Here is a 22,392-nt window from a genome sequence, read left to right as displayed (position 1 = left end):
CTGCATTGAGGATGTTAGGCTTTGGGCCTATCGTTGTAACACTCCCTCCTCCGCCGACGCTCTTAATTTTTGGTGTAATAGCTATGACCCCCCCTGAACTACTCCCTCCTACTCTACTCCCCTCTGCCCTCTAAAAACTGTTGTAATGTTCCCTGGTTATGCTCCTTTCTGGAGTAGTTTAATATAATCGTTCAGGCTGGCGCAAGCCCGCTGTAGTCCAGGTCAAAAAAAAAAATATTTGAGTAATATTTTTTTTGATAAATTTTATACCATTTTTTTGCTTCTCTTAAACAACACAACTTATCAACCACAAACTTCACAAATCAATATAACTTTTATAATAGTACAACGTGTAGATATTTTTTGTTCATTTTTTGTACACTAAAAATGTCCATGGATCTTATTTCTCCTCACTTCTCTTTCGTCCCACCTTTGTCTCCACAACCAAACTCTACCAACGTCAATGTCCTGGCTCGTAATGCCCGGCTGTAGAGTTTCACAACTTCAACGGAGAGGTTTCCTTTCTTGGTCATGATGTCGTCACTCCTGCATCGATGAACACTTCCTCTAGTAACTCTACCCACTTCAGCAAGGTCTCCTCTCATGGCTTTGTTGTCGTTTTCGACGACTCCGCCTACTCTTCATTTCACATAAACAGCTTGCTGGTGCCACACTGCCAGCCTCTTTTCTAACTTTTCCATTGCTACCGGCTGCCGTGGCGCTTGGAGACGGTTGCTGTCTGTTTCTCATGTGTAGTCTCACTGTTTAGTTTGGGCTGCTGTTGATTCCGTGCATGTTCGTTCAACTATTCAAGTCACTATAGTAATGTATGGCATATCGTGGCCTTAGATACAATGCCACATCATGAAAGTGTCTACATAATTTTTTGTTTTGGCTGATGGATTTTTCGTGGTGAATTGAAGTAGATGCATATATATACAATGTCGTAGATTCCACGGTGGTACATAATTATGGTGTGGTAGGTGGTAGGTAAGACCGGTGCTTTAAAATGCCACGCCTAGGGAAACATATAATAGGCATACACTCTACAATGTTTGAAGTGGATTCCACACTAGAGAATGATCAAACACCTCTACAAGAACATTAGCTTGTTGAGGAGTGAACTCCCAGGATGCACCTTGTGCAAAATTGACCAGCGTTGTAATAGAGTGGCTCACGAGCTTGCACGTCTAGTTAGAACCCATGGTTGTAGGTATATTTGGCTGGCTCATGTGCTTGAAGCTATTAGGGAATTATGTAATCATAACTCTGTACATGACTCTGAGAGCCTAAGTTTTTCCCCCTTAAAAAAAGAATGATCAAACATGTCCTGTTGATTGTCCCACCACCAGCGAGCTGGCCCACCACTGCTTGCACACATGTACAAACCCACTCATTATCTTTCCCAACCTCTCTCGCGCGACTGAGGATCAAATCTTTAGTGGGCGGAATAGGTAGGTACTATAGAGGAGGTGACGACACCATGATGACACCGATCAAAGATGAAAGTGAGCGTGGAGGCAACATCGTACATTGTCTTCAATCTTTCAATAATGTGAGTTTTTTCTATCTAGATCACATTTGAGATTTTCGATGTACAAAACTTAGGATATATTGTGCTTAGGTGGATCGAGAACGAGTACTGGAAACGCAACAATAGTGTGATTGGCTGACTTCACATTGTACGTTATCTTAAGTCCTTCAACAAAAAAATTCTATCTCAACCAGCATTAGGGTTTTCGATCTCATAACAAAATAGGGTCTTCTTGCGAAGAAATCAAAGTGTTAAAGTGATTGACAATGAGTACTGCAACAACGTCGATGAGAGATGGTGATAACACTACTGAGCATGTTCTCATGTTGACTCATGGCATGCTAGGGGTTGACATATGCTTCTGGTTCATGGAGTGTCTCTATAAATCTCTGACACATACTTTTATGAAATAGATTGATGAACCCCACTCACCAGAGATTTATCATGCATTGATAGCGATATGCACACTAACCTTAGCGAAAAATAATCAATCAACGTATCCGACCACAAGCAGAGCCTGGTGGAAGAAGGGCAAGAAGTGATAGAAGAGAATAATGCGATTTCTCTCAACCATGTCTTTCTTCGCATCCACAATGACTCAAAATGCAGATGTTGTTTTCCCACACCCTCGTCTTAACTCTATGAGAGGTGTTTTGTTTTCCACTCCTTCATCATGCAATGTCATTTTTTTCATAGTGCCACTTCCACCGCTGAGAAATAAGATCTTTTTCTTCACACTCCATCAACAAGTCTCCGTTCTTTTTCTTCTCCTCACCATGTCTCTTTCCTCCTATACTAGCACCATTGTCTACCGCAGATGTCGTTGCCACCATCTTAGCTCATAACACTTTTCCCATCATTGGATTGAGTCTTCCTTGTAAACCTTTCCCCGGCTACTTCATAGAGGTTCCCTCTCTCGGTCATGTTGCCGCCAGTGCTTGCATCTTCGGAGACTCCACTTCGGCAAGGTATCCTCTCACTCCTTTGTTCTAATCATCGATGACTCAACCTAGCAATTCTACCCATTCCAGTGAGGTATCCACCCTCAACTTTTCCTCGTGCCAGCCTCTATTTGACTTTGTCGCCGCTACCGGCTAGCGAGTGCAACATTGCTAGATTTTGTTGCTGCCGCCGTGGGCTGAGTATTTGGTGTATATTTCGATGTCATACAGTGTTATGATGACCGATTCGATGGTGGTTGTTTTGTGATAATATCGGAGTCACGAGAACGAGTGCGATGGGTGATGATGATGTGGTTCGCGGCCTACCTTGAAACATGTTATCTTCTCAACAAATGTGTAGAGTTTTTTCGGTAGCCAGGTCGCCTGGTGGTGTGGGCAGCCATGTTCCATCATGATTTCTCATGAGCTTGTTGTGATTTGTTTTTTTTTCAGGAACACGCGAGAAAGCACGGTCTTTTTTATAGATAGGGGAAGAACCAAATACAAATATCCACTTTTACAACTCCCCAGACAGATCACTAGCATTAAAGGGAGAAAAACCTCACAACAAACCCATGAGCTTCCACCTGTCCGCCTCTTTAACGATGGCATCTAACAAAAGCGCTTATGTCCTTAACTTGTTCTTGAAGATCCGATTATTCCTCTCAATCCAAATAGATCGAAGCATCAGGAGGAAAAGGGAACGCGCTTGAGGCTGGAGTTTGGAGGGCTACATGTTGAGCACCTGCGGCCACCAAACAAGGAGCTCATCTACGGCAGACGGGGCAAGAGAGGACCGTTGCTAAACCTCGCAAGACCTCAAACCAAATGCTCCTCGAAAAAGGGCATTGCAGAAGAAGATGCTCAATTGTCTCAGAGTATTGTAGACAGAAGGTGCATGAGTCATTATTGTGATTTAGTTTTCATCCGACTTCTCTTCTTAGTGCTAATAATTAGCTAAAACAATTGGTTTTGCTAATGCTCCGTTGAGTGGGAGTTGTGAAGCGTTGATTAAAACATTGAGACTCGTGCAAATATTTACATCTTTTAAATTTTAGAAACAAATGGTACAACTTTCTTGCACTTTCAGAACAATTTTTTTAGCATCGCCGTGAACTTTCTTATAGGCTTGCGTCAGCAATTTTGCAGAAGCGGCTGAAAATCAATTTAGTCCAAGTCCAGAGAGAATTAGACACTGTATATGTTTTTTTTGGATTGTTTTGAAGAAAAATATCGCCGGTACTACCCGGAGTCCCGGAGAATATCGCTTCTACTCCGATGCCGTGCTGATCTTGGCCGTGACTTCTTGGAGAGCATCGAAGGGATACCGGATACACGACCACACACGGACACACCCATGGAGGCGTCGCTGACCGCCGCCGCCGCCGCCGCCTCGTCGCCTCCGCCGCAAATCCGCATCCAAATCGTCAAACCAAGCCCACTCCTGGCCCCTTGGCGGCGCCAATTCGGGCCCTCCAAGATCCGGACCGCCAACTTCCGGCGGCACCTGGCTGCGGCCTCCGCATCCACGCCGCCGACGCCGGGAGGCGGCCTGTACTCCGCGGCCACCTACGAGCTGACGGCGGATAACGTAGACCAGGTCCTCGACGACGTGCGCCCCTACCTCGTGGCCGACGGCGGCGACGTCGCCGTCGTGTCCGTCGAGGACGGCGTCGTCTCCCTCAGGCTCGAAGGTAAACTCGATTCGTCGCCTCGCGTCCATACAAAAATCCGTGGCCAAGATTCCTTCGGGACATCAAATCTGACCGTGCTCGTTGCCGCAATCCAGGGGCGTGCAGCAGCTGCCCCAGCTCGACGACGACGATGAACATGGGCATCGAGCGCGTGCTCAAGGAGAAGTTCGGTGACGCCATCAAGGACATCCGCCAGGTGTTCGACGGGGACCAGCCGCCGGCGGAGACAACGCCTGAGGTCCACCACCAGACCAATCTCGTAGTTTTGCCCTGAAAAGCTTGAAACCTTGGAGCGCTCACTGGCTGGATGTTTGCTTGCAGGCGGTGAACCGGCACCTGGACATACTGCGGCCGGCGATCGCGAACTACGGCGGGAGCGTGGAGGTGCTCGCCGTGGACGGCGAGGACTGCATGGTTAAATACGATGGCCCGGAGTCCATCGGGAGCGGGGTCAAGGCGGCCATCAAGGAGAAGTTCCCCGACATCACGAATGTGGTCTTCACGCAGTGATCCACAGGTAGCCTCGTAGGCTTGGTTCCATTCGTCGGTAGTCAGTGCACACAATGACAACATGTATGAAAATGCAGCCAGATTTTGATGGGAATATTGGATGTTCATGTATCATCTACTAGACAAGCTGTTTCGATGCTTTGTTTGGGTAGAAAAAAATGCAGCTCGCTCAAACACTAGTACAATTATAAAAATGAAATGGAATGATGTTTGCCCTTTCTTTGGTCACCTGTTTCTAGATGTGTGATACGATTAACCACCAAATGTACCGAGCCGTCTGAAAATATGTCAACTACTAGTTGAGCTGAATGCAAACTGAATTTAATCTTGCCATCTTGGATCGAGCCTCAGTTAGCACACCTGATTGAAGTTGAAAACCAAACCTCTGAACTTGAATCTCGGGGCCTCTTTGATTCGCAGGATTTGTTAAACATAGGAATAGGAAGATTTTGAAAACGTAGGGAATAGGAAAACCACATAATTGTATTGCCATGTGCCAATCTAATGAGATTTCGGTGTGTTTTACTGCATCACTGGAAAACAATGGATTCTTTCCAAGATGTTCCAGCGGATGCTAAATTTCTTATGAAATGTAGCATAAAACAGAACTTAGAAAATATTTGTATGGTTCAAACCTATGAATCAAACGGCTAACATAGGAAAAGTTAATTCACGAAAAAAAAAACATAGCAGAAGTTACCTCACGCTAATGCTTCAATCTTTTTATGAAAAACCTTTGAATCAAAGAGGCACTCAAAGTAGGGTCCCTCAAACAAGTAGATCCTGAACTCTGATGTGCAATTCATGTGTCAGTGCCTTTGTAAATGGAAAGATTCACGACAGTGACCAGTATATCTTGCACCACATTTAATCCTCTCCAAAGAGAGAAAAATCTTGCCTAAGTAGCATGGTGACTCTACATTCAACGATGCATACAGCCGGGAAGTAATGAACCTCAGATGGCAACCAATTCAGGCTGAACCCAATCTCGGATTAACCATTGATTAATGTATCTGGTTGAGCTGAACGCAAGCCCATCTCCAAACTAGGATCGGTCGAGCTGAAATCAAGCCCATCTCCAAACGCAAGCCCTAGTCAAAGGTTTACCCTGAACTCTCAGGTGTTGTTTTCTCCTTGGGGCTCAAAAGATTCAGATCAGTGACTAGTAAGCATCTCGAGCAGACAACATTGTAGTTGAATTTTTTGGGAGATGTCTGGGGCACAATGACTATATATGTTATCTGCTCTTTTTTTTTTCATTACACAACATTGTCAGTTAAACTGAATTTGTCATCTTATTCTGGCAAGCATGCATATGCTTTACTTCATTTAGGTAACGGCTGCACGATGAGCGGTCAATACAGTTTGTTATTATTGTATAACAATGTCAGTGAGGTAGTGAGAGCATATAAATGAACAGGATAAGCAGGATAACTCCTCATCTTGTTTTCTTAGTGGATTGGACATTTCATGTTTAACTGATTCAAAAATATATTAGTTCTGTGATGAGTGCTGTTTGTTAATCCACAATCAGAATATTGGGCAGGTCCATATACTAGGAGGCCTCGGGAGAAATAGAAGCCGTTGCGGCATACGATCTGGAGGGAGAAGGCTCGATGACGAGTGATGGATTTGCGGATTGAAGCTGCGGCGACATGTCGATCGTGAAGAAAACGTCGGCGCTTTCTGCTTATAGTCTGAAGCTTTGTCTTCTCGCGTGGAGTTGGCTTAATAGTTTTGAATCTGTTCTTAGTACGGAATATATATTTTTCTCTCCAAATGTTGTGCCATTTAGTTTCAGTAGCAGGTAACATTCTGAAGGGTATAATTGAGCATCACATTTTTTCTTTCTTTTGAGGGAACTGAACATTGTGAATCGACGACGAAAAGGAAACTGTTACCTTTAGCTTTTTTTTAGCGGAACTGTTACCTTTAGCTTTTTTTTTTTTTCTTTTCTTGAGCGGAACTGTTACCTTTAGCTTGGCAGGACAGGCCGAGCGGCTCCATAAAACCCAATTCTTCCTACCCAGCCACTGGCCAGGCCTCCATTGCCGACCCAATCCAACGAAGAGCACAACACCAGTCTGTTCGGGAATTCCTATACACCGACTAGGTCGGCAGTTACCGCGCACCGCACACCCCCGCGCGCGGTATAAGCCGGCCTGGTTGGCCCAGTTCGCGGTGTACTTCATTTTCTGTTTGTTTTCTCTTTTTTTCTTTTCTTTTCCTTTTCCTTTTTTATGTTCCTTTTTCTGTTTCTTTTTTTCTCTTTTGTTTATTTTTATTTTTTCAGATTCAGAAATATTAAGATTTAAAAAAACTGTTGAGATTTTTAAAAGTATTTATATTCAAAAAATGTTCATATTTTTTAAAAAATAGATTTTAAAAAATGTCCAAATCTCGAAAATTGTTCTATCCAAAAAAATATTCACAGTTCAAAAATGTTCAATCTCATAAAATATTTAAATTTAAAGAATGTTCAATCTAAAAAATGTTCAAATTTCAAAAATGTTCAATCTGAAAAATATTCAAATTTAAAACTGTTCAAACATAAAAATTGTTCAAATTTTGAAAAAAAGGATTTTCGAACTAAGTTTAAAATTTAAGACTGTTGAATTTAAAAATGTTCATATTTTGAAAAATCTGGAAAAATAGTTGCATAAAAAATGTAAGATTTTAAAAAAGAAAAATATTAGTACAGAAAAGAAATAGAAAAAAGAGAAGAAAAAAGAGAAAAGAATCGTACCTTAGCTAATGGGCCGCGGCCCAGCGCACCCGACCTGGTCGCTGGGGGTGTGCGGCACCCCGCACGAGCCGAACAGGTCGGCGTATAGCACTTCCCAGTTTGTTCAAGTGAATTGTTTAAAGAAAAAAAAACTGTAGAAGTAACGAGAAAGTATCACATTATCCCAAGCTACGTATGAATATCATTACTACTCTCTACGTCTAAAATAGGTATCTCACTTTTATCTATCTACACCTATTTTAAACCGGGAGTATCACATTATACCAAGATCCATGTAGTCTTTCATTATGTTCTTCCTAGAGGTTAGACCTGTACCCGCAGATGGACGTGAGCTTGGGCATGTTTTCTTTCTTTCTTTCTCTACCTCTCCGCATGCATAATGCATTGTTCATGAGCTTTTCTTTTCACTCTTTTCTCAGTCTATATATCTGATCCTTTTTTCCGTTGATGGGTTTGTAAAGCTTTGCTGGGAACTTTCTTGTTTTAGCCTAAGACTTCTTTTCAACTTTTAAGTAGAGTTGAAGCAAAGATTTTTTCACCTATAAGTGGGGTTTATAACTTTTTTCCAGTTACAAGTGTAGTTGTAAATGAGATTTTTTCTGTAGTTGCAAGTGAATTTGCAACTAAGCTTTCAAGTTTCAACTGAGAGTTTATGCAATTGCAAGCAAATATGGAACTTTAGAGGAAGACTTAGAAGAGGAATCCGAGGACGAATACGAGAGCCCAGAGGAAGATTCGATCTTCAAAAATGAAGGTTGATTGAGCATCGAGGAATCGAAGCCGTTGCGGCACTCGATCTGGAGGAGAAGGCTCGATGACGAGTGATGGATTTGCGGATTGAAGCTGCGGCGACATGTCGATCGTGAAGAAAACGTCGGCGCTTTCTGCTTATAGTCTGAAGCTTTGTCTTCTCGCGTGGAGTTGGCTTAATAGTTTTGAATCTGTTCCTAGTACGGAATATATATTTTTCTCTTCAACTGTTGTGCCATTAGTTTCAGTAGCAGGTAACATTCTGAAGGGTATAATTGAGCATCACTTTTTTTCTTTCTTTTGAGGGAACTGAACATTGTGAATCGACGACGAAAAGGGAACTGTTACCTTTAGCTTTTTTTTCTTTTCGTGAGCGGAACTGTTACCTTTAGCTTGGCAGGCCAGGCCGAGCGGCTCCATAAAACCCAATTCTTCATACCCAGCCACTGGCCAGGCCTCCATTGCCGATCCAATCCAACGAAGAGCACAACACCAGTCTGTTCGGTAATTCCTATACACGGACCAGATCGGCCGTTACTGCACGCCACACACCTCCGCGCGCGATATAAGCTGGCCTGGTTGGCCCAGTTCGCGGTGTACTTCGTTTTCTGTTTCTTTTCTTGTTTTTTCTTTTCTTTTCCTTTTTCTTTTTCTGTTTCTTTTTTCTCTTTTGTTTATTTTAATTTTTCAGATTCAGAAATATTAAGATTATTAGAAAAACCGTTGAGAATTAAAGTATTCATATTCAAAAAATGTTCATATTTTTAAAAAATAGGTTATAAAAAAATGTCCAAATCTAAAAATTGTTCTATCCAAAAAAATGTTCACAGTTAAAAAATGTCCAATCTCATAAAATGTTTAAATTTAAAAAATGTTCAATCTAAAAAATGTTCAAATTTCAAAAAAAAATCAATCTAAAAAAATGTTAAAATTTAAAACTATTCAAACATAAAAATTGTTCAAATTTTGAAAAAAATTCAAACTATGTTCAAAATTTAAAACTATTGAATTTAAAAATATTCATATTTTGAAAAAATCTGGAAAAATAGTTTTATTAAAAATGTAAGATTTTGAAGAAAAAAATTAGTACAGAAAAGAAATAGAAAAAAGAGAAAAGAATCTTACGCCAGCGCACCCGATCTGGTCGCAGTGGGTGTGCAGCACCCCGCACGAGCCGAACAGGTCGGCGTATAGCACTTCCTGTTCAAGCGAATTGCTTAAAGAAAAAAAACTGTAGAATAGCGAGAAAGTATCACATTATCCCAAGCTACGTATGAATATCATTACTACTCTCAACGTCTAAAATAGGTATCTCACTTTTATCTATCTACACCTATTGTAAACCGGAGTATCACATTATACCAAGATCCATGTAGTCCTTCAGTATGTTCTTCCTAGAGGTTAGACCTGCGCGCGCAGAGGGAAGTGAGCTTGGGCATGTTTTCTTTCTTTCTTTCTTTCTCTACCTCTTCGCATGCATAATGCATTGTTCATGAGCTTTTCTTTTCACTCTTTTCTCGGTCTATACATCTGATCCTTTTTTCCATTGACGGGGTGATACGTCTCCAACGTATCGATAATTTCTTATGTTCCATGCCACATTATTGATGTTATCTACATGTTTTATGCACACTTTATGTCATATTTGTGCATTTTCTGGAACTAACCTATTAACAAGATGCCGAAGTGCCGATTCTTTGTTTTAGCTGTTTTTGGTTTCAGAAATCCTAGTAACGAAATATTCTCGGAATTGGACGAAATCAACGCCCAGGGTCCTATTTTACCACGAAGCTTCCAGAAGACCGAAGAGGAGACGAAGTGGGGCCACGAGGTGGCCACACCATAGGGCGGCGCGGCCTGGCCCTTGGCCGCGCCGACCTGTAGTGTGGGGCCCTCGTGTGGCCCCCCTGACCTGCCCTTCCGCCTACTTAAAGCCTCCGTCGCGAAACCCCCAGTACCGAGAGCCACGATACGGAAAACCTTCCAGAGACGCCGCCGCCGCCAATCCCATCTCGGAGGATTCAGGAGATCGCCTTCGGCACCCTGCCGGAGAGGGGAATCATCTCCCGGAGGACTCTACGCCACCATGGTCGCCTCCGGAGTGATGTGTGAGTAGTCTACCCCTGGACTATGGGTCCATAGCAGTAGCTAGATGGTTGTCTTCTCCCCATGATCTTGTGAGCTGCCTAACATGATCAAGATCATCTATCTGTAATTCTATATGTTGCGTTTGTTGGGATCCGATGAATAGAGAATACTTGTTATGTTGATTATCAAAGTTATGTCTATGTGTTGTTTATGATCTTGCATGCTCTCCGTTACTAGTAGATGCTCTGGCCAAGTAGATGCTTGTAACTCCAAGAGGGAGTATTTATGCTCGATAGTGGGTTCATGTCTCCGTGAATCTGGGGAAGTGACAGAAATCTCTAAGATTATGGATGTGCTGTTGCCACTAGGGATAAAACATTGGTGCTATGTTCAAGGATGTAGTCACTGATTACATTACGCGCAATACTTAATGCAATTGTCTGTTGTTAGCAACTTAATACTGGAGGGGGTTCGGATGATAACTTTGAAGGTGGACTTTTTAGGCATAGATGCATGCTGGATAGCGGTCTATGTACTTTGTCGTAATGCCCAATTAAATCTCACTATACTCATCATAATATGTATGTGCATGGTCATGCCCTCTTTATTTGTCAATTGCCCAACTGTAATTTGTTCACCCAACATGCTGTTTATCTTATGGGAGAGACACCTCTAGTGAACTGTGGACCCCGGTCCAATTCTCTATACTGAAATACAATCTCTTGCAATCTTTGTTCTACTGTTTTTCTGCAAACAATCATCATCCACACTATACATCTAATCCTTTGTTACAGCAAGCCGGTGAGATTGACAACCTCACTGTTTCGTTGGGGCAAAGTACTTTGGTTGTGTTGTGCAGGTTCCACGTTGACGCCGGAATCCCTGGTGTTGCGCCGCACTACATCCCGCCGCCATCAACCTTCAACGTGCTTCTTGGATCCTACTGGTTCGATAAACCTTGGTTTCATACTGAGGGAAAACTTGCCGCTGTACGCATCACACCTTCCTCTTGGGGTTCCCAACGGACGCGTGTTGTACGCGTATCAAGCTCTTTTTCTGGCGCCGTTGCCGGGGAACGAAGAAAAGTTACACCACAAAGATTTTCAACTCCCACGTCAACAGCTCTTTTTCTGGCGCCGTTGCCGGGGAGATCAAGACACGCTGCAAGGGGAGTTTCCACATCCCAATCTCTTTACTTTGTTTTTGTCTTGCTTAGTTTTATTTACTACTTTGTTTGCTGCACTAAATCAAAATACAAAAAAATTAGTTGCTAGTTTTACTTTATTTGCTATCTTGTTTGCTATATCAAAAACACAAAAAAATTAGTTACTTGCATTTACTTTATCTAGTTTGCTTTATTTACTGTTGCTAAAATGGCCACCCCTGAAAATACTAAGTTGTGTGACTTCATAACCACAAATAATAATGATTTCTTATGCACACCTATTGCTCCACCTGCTACTACAGCAGAATTCTTTGAAATAAAACCTGCTTTACTGAATCTTGTTATGCGAGAGCAATTTTCTCAGTGTTAGTTACGATGATGCTGCTGCCCATCTTAATAATTTTGTTGAACTATGTGAAATGCAAAAATATAAAGATGTAGATGGTGACATTATAAAATTAAAATTGTTCCCTTTCTCATTAAGAGGAAGAGCTAAAAATTGGTTGCTATCTCTGCCTAAGAATAGTATTGATTCATGGACTAAATGCAAGGGTGCTTTTATTGGTAGATATTATCCCCCTGCTAAAATTATATCTTTGAGAAGTAGCATAATGAATTTTAAACAATTAGATACTGAGCATGTTGCACAAGCATGGGAAAGAATGAAATCTCTGGTTAAAAATTGCCCAACCCATGGACTGACTACTTGGATGATCATCCAAACCTTCTATGCAGGACTAAATTTTTCTTCGCGGAACCTATTGGATTCAGCTGCTGGAGGTACTTTTATGTCCATCACTCTTGGTGAAGCAACAAAGTTTCTTGATAATATGATGATCAACTACTCTGAATGGCACACGGAAAGAGCTCCACAAGGTAAGAAGGTAAATTCTGTTGAAGAAACCTCTTCCTTGAGTGATAAGATTGATGCTATTATGTCTATGCTTGTGAATGATAGGACTAATATTGATCCTAATAATGTTCCGTTAGCTTCATTGGTTGCCAAGAAGAACATGTTGATGTAAACTTCATTAAAAATAATAATTTCAACAACAATGCTTACCGGAACAATTCTAGTAACAAATATAGGCCATATCCTTATAATAATGGCAACGGCTATGGTAATTCTTATGGGAATCCTTACAACAATAATAGGAATTCACCCCCTGGACTTGAAGCTATGCTTAAAGAATTTATTAGTACACAAACTGCTTTTAACAAATCTGTTGAAGAAAAGCTTGGGAAAATTGATATACTTGCTTCTAAAGTCGATAGTCTTGCTGCTGATGTTGATCTTTTGAAATCGAAAGTTATGCCTAATAGGGATATTGAAAATAAAATTGTTACTACAGCAAATGCCATCCAAGTTAGAATTAATGAGAATATAAGATTAATGGCTGAACTACGTGCTAGGTGGGATAGAGAAGAAAATGAAAAACTAGCTAAAGAGAAGAATGTAGCTAAAGTTTGGACTATTACCACCACTAGTAATGCTAATGCTACACATGTTGCTGCACCTCCTACTATTAATAATAAAAGAATTGGTGTTAGCAATGTTTCCACTTCTAATGCAAAGCGAGAAACTCACTGAAATTGCTAAAGCTGCTGAAACTGCTGTGATAAAAGCTGCTGAAATTTTTTCCAACATTGGGGATGATGATCCCATTGCTTTAGATTATAATGGTTTGAATTTTGATGATTGCCACATCTCTGAAGTTATAAAGTTCTTGCAAAAACTTGCTAAAAGTCCTAATGCTAGTGCTATAAATTTGGCTTTCACGCAACATATTACAAATGCTCTCATAAAAGCTAGAGAAGAGAAACTAGAGCGCGAAGGCTCTATTCCTAGAAAGCTAGAGGATGGTTGGGAGCCCATCATTAAGATGAAGGTTAAAGATTTTGATTGTAATGCTTTATGTGATCTTGGTGCAAGTATTTCCGTTATGCCTAAGAAAATTTATAATATGCTTGACTTGCCACCGCTGAAAAATTGTTATTTGGATATTAATCTTGCTGATCATTCTACAAAGAAACCTTTGGGGAAAGTTGATAATGTTCGCATTACCGTTAACAATAACCTTGTCCCCGTTGATTTTGTTGTCTTGGATATTGAATGCAATGCATCTTGTCCCATTATATTGGGAAGACCTTTTCTTCGAACCGTTGGTGCTACTATTGATATGAAGGAAGGTAATATAAAATATCAATTTCCTCTCAAGAAAGGTATGGAACACTTCCCTAGAAAGAGAATGAAGTTACCTTTTGATTCTATTATTAGAACAAATTATGATGTTGACACTTCGTCTCTTGATAATACTTGATACACACTTTCTGCGCCTAGCTGAAAGGCGTTAAAGAAAAGCGCTTATGGGAGACAACCCATGTTTTTACCTACAGTACTTTGTTTTTATTTTGTGTCTTGGAAGTTGTTTACTACTGTAGCAACCTCTCCTTATCTTAGTTTAGTGTTTTGTTGTGCCAAGTAAAGTCGTTGATAGAAAAGTTCATACTAGATTTGGATTACTGCGCAGAAACAGATTTCTTTGCTGTCACGAATCTGGGCTGTTTTCTCTGTAGGTAACTCAGAAAATTATGCCAATTTACGTGAGTAATCCTCAGATATGTACGCAACTTTCATTCAATTTGAGCATTTTCATTTGAGCAAGTCTGGTGCCTCGATAAAATTCGTCAATACGAACTGTTCTGTTTTGACAGATTCTGCCTTTTATTTCGCATTGCCTCTTTTGCTATGTTGGATGAATTTCTTTGATCCATTAATGTCCAGTAGCTTTATGCAATGTCCAGAAGTGTTAAGAATGATTGTGTCACCTTTGAACATGTTAATTTTTATTGTCGCTAACCCTCTAATGAGTTGTTCTAAGTTTGGTGTGGAGGAAGTTCTCAAGGATCAAGAGAGGAGTATGATGCAACATGATCAAGGAGAGTGAAAGCTCTAAGCTTGGGGATGCTCCGGTGGTTCACCCCTGCATATTCTAAGAAGACTCAAGCGTCTAAGCTTGGGGATGCCTGGGCATCCCCTTCTTCATCGACAACATTATCAGGTTCCTCCCCTGAAACTATATTTTTATTCCATCACATCTTATGTGCTTTGCTTGGAGCGTCGGTTTGTTTTTGTTTTTGTTTTGTTTGAATAAAATGGATCCTAGCATTCACTTTGTGGGAGAGAGACACGCTCCGCTGTAGCATATGGACAAGTATGTCCTTAGTTTCTACTCATAGTATTCATGGCGAAGTTTCTTCTTCGTTAAATTGTTATATGGTTGGAATTGGAAAATGATACATGTAGTAATTACTATAAATGTCTTGGGTAATGTGATACTTGGCAATTGTTGTGCTCATGTTTAAGCTCTTGCATCATATGCTTTGCACCCATTAATGAAGAAATACATAGAGCATGCTAAAATTTGGTTTGCATATTTGGTTTCTCTAAGGTCTAGATAATTTCTAGTATTGAGTTTGAACAACAAGGAAGACGGTGTAGAGTCTTATAATGTTTTCAATATGTCTTTTATGTGAGTTTTGCAGCACCGGTTCATCCTTGTGTTTGTTTTAAATAAGCCTTGCTAGCCTAAACCTTGTATCAAGAGGGAATACCTCTCATGCATCCAAAATACTTGAGCCAACCACTATGCCATTTGTGTCCACCATACCTACCTACTACATGGTATTTTCCGCCATTTCAAAGTAAATTGCTTGAGTGCTACCTTTAAAATTCCATCATTCACCTTTGCAATATATAGCTCATGGGACAAATAGCTTAAAAACTATTGTGGTATTGAATATGTACTTATGCACTTTATCTCTTATTAAGTTGCTTGTTGTGCGATAACCATGTTCACTGGGGACGCCATCAACTACTCTTTGTTGAATTTCATGTGAGTTGCTATGCATGTTCGTCTTGTCTGAAGTAAGAGAGATCTACCACCTTATGGTTAAGCATGCATATTGTTAGAGAAGAACATTGGGCCGCTAACTAAAGCCATGATCCATGGTGGAAGTTTCAGTTTTGGACATATATCCTCAATCTCATATGAGAAAATTATTAATTGTTGTTACATGCTTATGCATAAAAGAGGAGTCCATTATCTGTTGTCTATGTTGTCCCGGTATGGATGTCTAAGTTGAGAATAATCAATAGCGAGAAATCCAATGCGAGCTTTCTCCTTAGACCTTTGTACAGGCGGCATAGAGGTACCCCTTTGTGACACTTTGTTAAAACATGTGCATTGTGATGATCCGGTAGTCCAAGCTAATTAGGACAAGGTGCGGGCACTTTAGTATACTATGCATGAGGCTTGCAACTTGTAAGATATAATTTACATGATACATATGCTTTATTACTACCGTTGACAAAATTGTTTCATGTTTTCAAAATCAAAGCTCTAGCACAAATATAGCAATCGATGCTTTTCCTCTATGGAGGACCATTCTTTTACTTTCATTGTTGAGTCAGTTCACCTATTTCTCTCCACCTCAAGAAGCAAACACTTGTGTGAACTGTGCATTGATTCCTACATACTCGCTTATTGCACTTATTATATTACTCTATGTTGACAATATCCATGAGATATACATGTTATGAGTTGAAAGCAACCGCTGAAACTTAATCTTCCTTTGTGTTGCTTCAATGCTTTTACTTTGAATTATTGCTTTATGAGTTAACTCTTATGCAAGACTTATTGATGCTTGTCTTGAAGTACTATTCATGAAAAGTCTTTGCTTTATGAATCACTTGTTTACTCATGTCATATACATTGTTTTGATCGCTGCATTCACTACATATGCTTTACAAATAGTATGATCAAGGTTATGATGGCATGTCACTCCAGAAATTATCTTTGTTATCGTTTTACCTGCTCGGGACGAGCAGAACTAAGCTTGGGATGCTGATACGTCTCCAACGTATCGATAATTTCTTATGTTCCATGCCACATTATTGATGTTATCTACATGTTTTATGCACACTTTATGTCATATTCGTGCATTTTCTGGAACTAACCTATTAACAAGATGCCGAAGTGCCGATTCTTTGTCGCTGCTTTTGGTTTCAGAAATCCTAGTAACGAAATATTCTCGGAATTGGACGAAATCAACGCCCAGGGTCCTATTTTGCCACGAAGCTTCCAGAAGACCGAAGAGGAGACGAAGTGGGGCCACGAGGTGGCCACACCATAGGGCGGCGCGGCCTGGCCCTTGGCCGCGCCGACCTGTAGTGTGGGGCCCTCGTGTGGCCCCCTGACCTGCCCTTCTGCCTACTTAAAGCCTCCGTCGCGAAACCCCCAGTACCGAGAGCCACGATACGGAAAACCTTCCAGAGACGCCGCCGCCGCCAATCCCATCTCGGGGGATTCAGGAGATCGCCTCCGGCACCCTGCCGGAGAGGGGAATCATCTCCCGGAGGACTCTACGCCGCCATGGTCGCCTCCGGAGTGATGTGTGAGTAGTCTACCCCTGGACTATGGGTCCATAGAAGTAGCTAGATGGTTGTCTTCTCCCCATTGTGCTTAATTGTCGGATTTTGTGAGCTGCCTAACATGATCAAGATCATCTATCTGTAATTCTATATGTTGCGTTTGTTGGGATCCGATGAATAGAGAATACTTGTTATGTTGATTATCAAAGTTATGTCTATGTGTTGTTTATGATCTTGCATGCTCTCCGTTACTAGTAGATGCTCTGGCCAAGTAAATGCTTGTAACTCCAAGAGGGAGTATTTATGCTCGATAGTGGGTTCATGTCTCCGTGAATCTGCGGAAGTGACAGAAATCTCTAAGATTATTGATGTGCTGTTGCCACTAGGGATAAAACATTGGTGCTATGTTCAAGGATGTAGTCACTGATTACATTACGCGCAATACTTAATGCAATTGTCTGTTGTTAGCAACTTAATACTGGAGGGGGTTCGGATGATAACCTGAAGGTGGACTTTTTAGGCATAGATGCATGCTGGATAGCGGTCTATGTACTTTGTCGTAATGCCCAATTAAATCTCACTATACTCATCATAATATGTATGTGCATGGTCATGCCCTCTTTATTTGTCAATTGCCCAACTGTAATTTGTTCACCCAACATGATGTTTATCTTATGGGAGAGACACCTCTAGTGAACTGTGGACCCCGGTCCAATTCTCTATACTGAAATACAATCTACTGCAATACTGTTCTACTGTTTTTCTGCAAACAATCATCATCCACACTATACATCTAATCCTTTGTTACAGCAAGCCGGTGAGATTGACAATCTCACTGTTTCGTTGGGGCAAAGTACTTTGGTTGTGTTGTGCAGGTTCCACGTTGGCGCCGGAATCACTGGTGTTGCGCCGCACTACATCCCGCCGCCATCAACCTTCAACGTGCTTCTTGGCTCCTACTGGTTCGATAAACCTTGGTTTCATACTGAGGGAAAACTTGCCGCTGTACACATCACACCTTCCTCTTGGGGTTCCCAACGGACGCGTGTTGTACGCGTATCACGGGGTTGTAAAGCTTTGCTGGGAACTTTCTTGTTTTAGCCTAAGATTTCTTTTTCACTTTTAAGTAGAGTTGAAGCAAAGAGCTTTTCACCTGCAAGTGGGGTTTATAACTTTTTTTTCCAGTTACAAGTGTAGTTGTAAATGAGATTTTTTTTGCAGTTGCAAGTGAATTTGCAACTAAGCTTTCAAGTTCCAACTGAGACTTTTTGCAGTTGCAAGCATGGTTGTAACTGAGGTTTTCTCCAGTTGCAACTGAGGTTTTTTTCTTGTTGCAAGTATGGTTGCAACTAAGATTTTTCATACAACTTACAAGCGAGGTTGTAATTTAAAAATATTTTTTGTTGCATGCCGAGTGCTAAAGAAATTATCGCATGATTTTATTTTACCGAATATGAGAGAGAGAGAAATTAGTGTGTTTTTGAAAAAAACTTTAGATTGTAAATAACCAAAAAAAACGATAAAAAGATGTTAACATCATTCTAGTTCTTATTAGACTGAATTCTAGAGAAACCCTAAAATATATTTTCATATGATATCTATAGAATATCATATTTATTGATAACTTTTTTATAAAATTTTGATGAAACTTTGCTTAGATTCGGAAATTCAATTCGGCTCCGGGTGCGTATGCTCCCTCTACCAAAAAATCATATTTAAAAATATTGAAAAGTTTTAACAAAAAAATATTACATGTACATCTTTATAATATATGTTCGTTCGTTAAGTTTCACAAAAAACCAATATTTTTTCTGATCTATGTGAAAAAAGAGAAAACTTATCTTGTGGAAAACATTATTTTTAGAGTTTTGTCTTTTTTACATACGGTCACATGACAAGTCGATTTTTTATGAAACACCTTTGTGAGCACGTAGCACGAGAAGATGTACAAGCAAATTTTTTATTTCAATTTTTTTGAAATTCAAAATATGTGCAAGATACATTTGAAAATAGAGGGAGCATATGCTCCCATGTTCCAAAACACCACTCCCGCTTAGATTGACTTTTAAAAATAAAGAACTTTATTCGTTAGAGCAGAGGTAGTATCGTGGATTAGTATGGCTTAAAATCGTTTGATATTTTTGCAGAAGTGACAACACTAGGCTTGAGAGCATCTCCAACCGCGTCCCCTAAACGACGCCGGATCGAATGGTGGATGTGTTTTTCTTCGTGCTGCGTTTGAGGAAGTTGCTCCCCAGCGCGTCCCCCAAACGTCGCCCCAAACTTTTTTACTGAGTTTTCGAAAACACAACATTTTTTGAACATATCATACAAATAAATATGTTCGCCAAAATTGTTTTCAAATTAAAATACAAAAAATAATAAAAACAAATATAATAAATGGGGATAGATCAAGGCATCGCGGTATTTACTGATAATCCTTTGATCCTCCACATATGCTCAACGAGATTATTTTGAAGTTGCTCGCTAACATTGTTGTCACGGATCTCTACGTGCATGGCGAGTAAATCAGCAAAATCTGCAGGCAACTCATGATCAACCTCCCGCAAGAGGGCCCTGACACTCGTAGGGACCAACATGTCTCCTGACTTATTCTTGCGGGCATCCTCGATGATCATGTTGTGCATGATCACACAAGCCTGCACCACCTCCCACATTTGGTCGTGAGACCAACTTAGAGCAGGGTACCGGACAATTGCAAATTAAGCTTTAAGCACACCAAATGCCCGCTCGATATACTTCCTGCAAGCCTCCTATCGCGAAGCGAAGTGACAATTATTCTGACCTGATTGAGCCAGGATTGTTTTGACAAAAGTGTCCCATTTTGGATATATATCATCAGCTAGATAATAGCCTTTGGTATATTGGTGGCCATTGATCTCATAGTTGCATGGTGGAGCATGAGCTTCCACTAGTTTGCTGAACACCAGAGATCGCTGCAACACGTTGATGTCATTGTGTGATCCCACCATGCCAAAGAAAGATTGCAAATCCACAGGTTATAATCTACCACAGCTTCAAGCACCACACTGTAATATCCATGACGTCTTTTGTCTATACCTTGCCAACCAAACGGGTAGTTCTTTCATGACCAGTGCATGCAATCGATGCTTCTAAGCATACCAGGAATCTTCTCGCATCATTTTGTGACATGATCCTTGCACTCTATTCTTCAGTTGGTCCTCTCAAGTAGTATTTTCCAAATTTTCCCACCACAGCTCGGTAAAATTTGTGCATGCACTCAATGGCAGTAGAAGTCGTCCTGTGTATCAGCAGGTGCTCTGTATGCAAGCATCCTCATGGCGGCGGTAGACTTCTGAATCAACGAGAAACCAGCAACACCTACATCGTCGTGCTTCAGCTTGAAATATGGGTCGAACTCTCGAACGTCGTGGAGGATATTCATGAACAAACCCTTGCTCATCCTATACCGGCGCCGAAAATTGTCGGTCTGCGTTGCATCATCTCCGAAGTAGTCGTTGTGCAGCATGGTATGCCCCTCCATCCTCTTCCAGGGCTTCGACTTCTTTCTTCCCGGCCTTGATCCTCCGCGGCGCGGCCTCTTCCGCTTCTTCGTCTCGGCGTCAAGCATGTTCTGGAGGGACGCGATGATTACCAAATGCTCCTGAATTTCGTCGTCGAAGGCTTGCTCGTCTTCCAGCAATCGGACAAGCATATCGTCGTTGTTATCCATGTCTGAAGCAAAACTAATGGTTAAAATTCAGTCGCGGCAGACGAGGCAATGAACTATCGCGCCTACCTTACAAAGCGTCGAACACTTTATGTGCTTGAAAGTGGGGCGGATTTGACGCCGTGTTTTGGGACGCGCTGGCGAAGCAACGACGGTGAAAAGGCCGGCGAGAGAGCCAGCCGCCACAACGGTGTCCGACTCAGAAGAGAATTGCCATCGAAACGACCGGCAAATCGAGCGGCAGCGAAGGGGTGGGAGGCGTGGGAAGAAAAGCGCGACGAGAAATAGAAGGTGTGAATCAACCGTTATGGAAGTGATCACCGATAGGTGGGAGCCCTCCTCGATTTTCGTTCCTTTGAGGGCTGATTTAGGGGCGCCGCTAGAGATGCTCCGAGTAGTGCTACGGTGGACCACGAACAGTATCGCTACTGGACCTCCACCCTCGAGAAAATCTCGGAAGCCGTGTACTGCGGAAGCCGTGTACTGAGCTATGAATGAAACGCCGTAAGTTGGTACGCCATGCATCGTGGGTCGTCAGTGTGATGTGAGAGAACAGGGAGCCTCAAAGCATAGAATACGTTCCATCCTCCTGAACGCGTCGCATCCGTCGCTAGATTCATCCTCATGAGTCATGATCCGTCGCATGACACGCCTCAGGCGACACGCACGGGCAGTACTCCTTCGTTCTCAGCTAATCTCACGTCTCCAACTGGTCGTCGATCGGAGCAGTGTATTGTGGCGTTGGGGCCCGGGCAGGCGGCAGGTCAACCAAGGCCTGCTCCTGGAAGGGCGAGACGGTGGCTACACGGATTTACGCACCCACGCAATCCGGTCGCGCGCTAGTTTAGTGGTGCGGTACAAGTATATGCGCGCGCGTCCGTCCGGCTGCACGTGAAGCCCCATGCGCCGTTTGGGGATTCCAACAAAATATTTCCTGGGAATGCCGCCCCGATCCGCTCATTTATGCCGGGGCGACGGAAAGGCGAAAAGCCGCTTTATAGTTTCCATCGGACGCCGGGCTGGCCTGCCTTCCTGGCGATGGAACGGGTGGGGGTGCCCCGGCACGACGGGACGTTTTCACAGCGCCACCCTGCAAGCTGATTTACTTCCCGTCCGGTCAGGGCTAAAAGCATCTGCACTTATTATCACTGCAATCCAGGTTCTTGGAGGTGACCACGTCGGGGTGAGCTGCAAGGGTCACATTTGCATCGGAGCGATGGATTCGGGGTCGCTTCACGTTCCGGAGTACTCCGTATCTAACTAGGGTTAGCCATGTAAAACCCTTATCTAACTAGTGTTCACGTCATGGTCGCCTAATTCTCGTCATCGAGGTCGATGAAGGCAGGTGGCACCCATGAGCAGGGCCAGTAAGGCGCTAAAGGAGGTCCGGCCGTCGGTCTCGTTGTAGCCGGTGGACCAAGTGGTGCCGTGGCTGCGGAGGCACTTGCTCGGGAAGAGGTGGCGGCGTGCCGCGCGTAGGAATGATCAACGGTATCACTAGCCTCCCCTGAGCCAGCACAGACTCCCAGAGTTGGATAGCAACGCCATACAACTGGTCGAGCTCGCTCGGGGCTATGGCGAGCTCGATGCCCTCCTCCTCAGCCAGCTCTGGCAGCTGGACCTCAGGGTTGATGATGGGTAGATCCGGCTACCCACCATTGTCATCATTATTGTTGAAGAGGAATTCCTCTCCGGCTTCCTTCTCGTCCTCGTCCTTGTCGTTGTTGTTGTCGAAGAGAGGTCGCGATAGACACATCAATGCGTTAAGGTAGGCCACATACCCCCAGTAAATCCGCTCGGTGTAATGGGTCGAATTCC

At 42.3% G+C, this 22,392-nt stretch overlaps 1 protein-coding gene across 3 annotated transcripts; it reads left to right on the top strand.

The window, feature by feature from the left end:
- The first annotated feature begins 3,769 nt into the window (after positions 1-3,769).
- Positions 3,770-6,530, top strand: LOC127295548 (nifU-like protein 1, chloroplastic). 3 transcript variants are annotated; one of them, XM_051325512.2, is made up of 4 exons: positions 3,770-4,169; positions 4,265-4,407; positions 4,491-4,686; positions 6,226-6,530. In XM_051325512.2, the coding sequence occupies exons 1-3, from the start codon at positions 3,833-3,835 to the stop codon at positions 4,677-4,679; spliced, it is 669 nt and encodes a 222-aa protein (XP_051181472.1). In that variant the 5' UTR covers positions 3,770-3,832; the 3' UTR covers positions 4,680-4,686; positions 6,226-6,530. The 3 variants fall into 3 exon arrangements, with proteins under 3 accessions (XP_051181472.1, XP_051181473.1, XP_051181471.1); XM_051325513.1 differs by having other exon boundaries at positions 6,214-6,530; XM_051325511.1 differs by lacking the exon at positions 6,226-6,530 and having other exon boundaries at positions 3,771-4,169; positions 4,491-4,907.
- The last annotated feature ends 15,862 nt before the right edge of the window (positions 6,531-22,392 follow it).

Source organism: Lolium perenne, chromosome 4 (assembly GCF_019359855.2).
Source record: "Lolium perenne isolate Kyuss_39 chromosome 4, Kyuss_2.0, whole genome shotgun sequence".
NCBI classification, from domain to species: Eukaryota; Viridiplantae; Streptophyta; class Magnoliopsida; order Poales; family Poaceae; genus Lolium; species Lolium perenne.
Note: the sequence above shows the minus strand (reverse complement) of the source record. Positions and strands in the feature narration are given on the sequence as shown.

Coding starts and splice junctions, on each gene's coding strand:
- LOC127295548 (XM_051325512.2), top strand. CDS start 3,833: ATGGAGGCGTCGCTGACCGCCGCCGCCGCCGCCGCCTCGTCGCCTCCG. Junction 4,170..4,264: donor CGTCTCCCTCAGGCTCGAAG/GTAAACTCGATT, acceptor GCCGCAATCCAG/GGGCGTGCAGCAGCTGCCCC. Junction 4,408..4,490: donor CGGCGGAGACAACGCCTGAG/GTCCACCACCAG, acceptor GTTTGCTTGCAG/GCGGTGAACCGGCACCTGGA.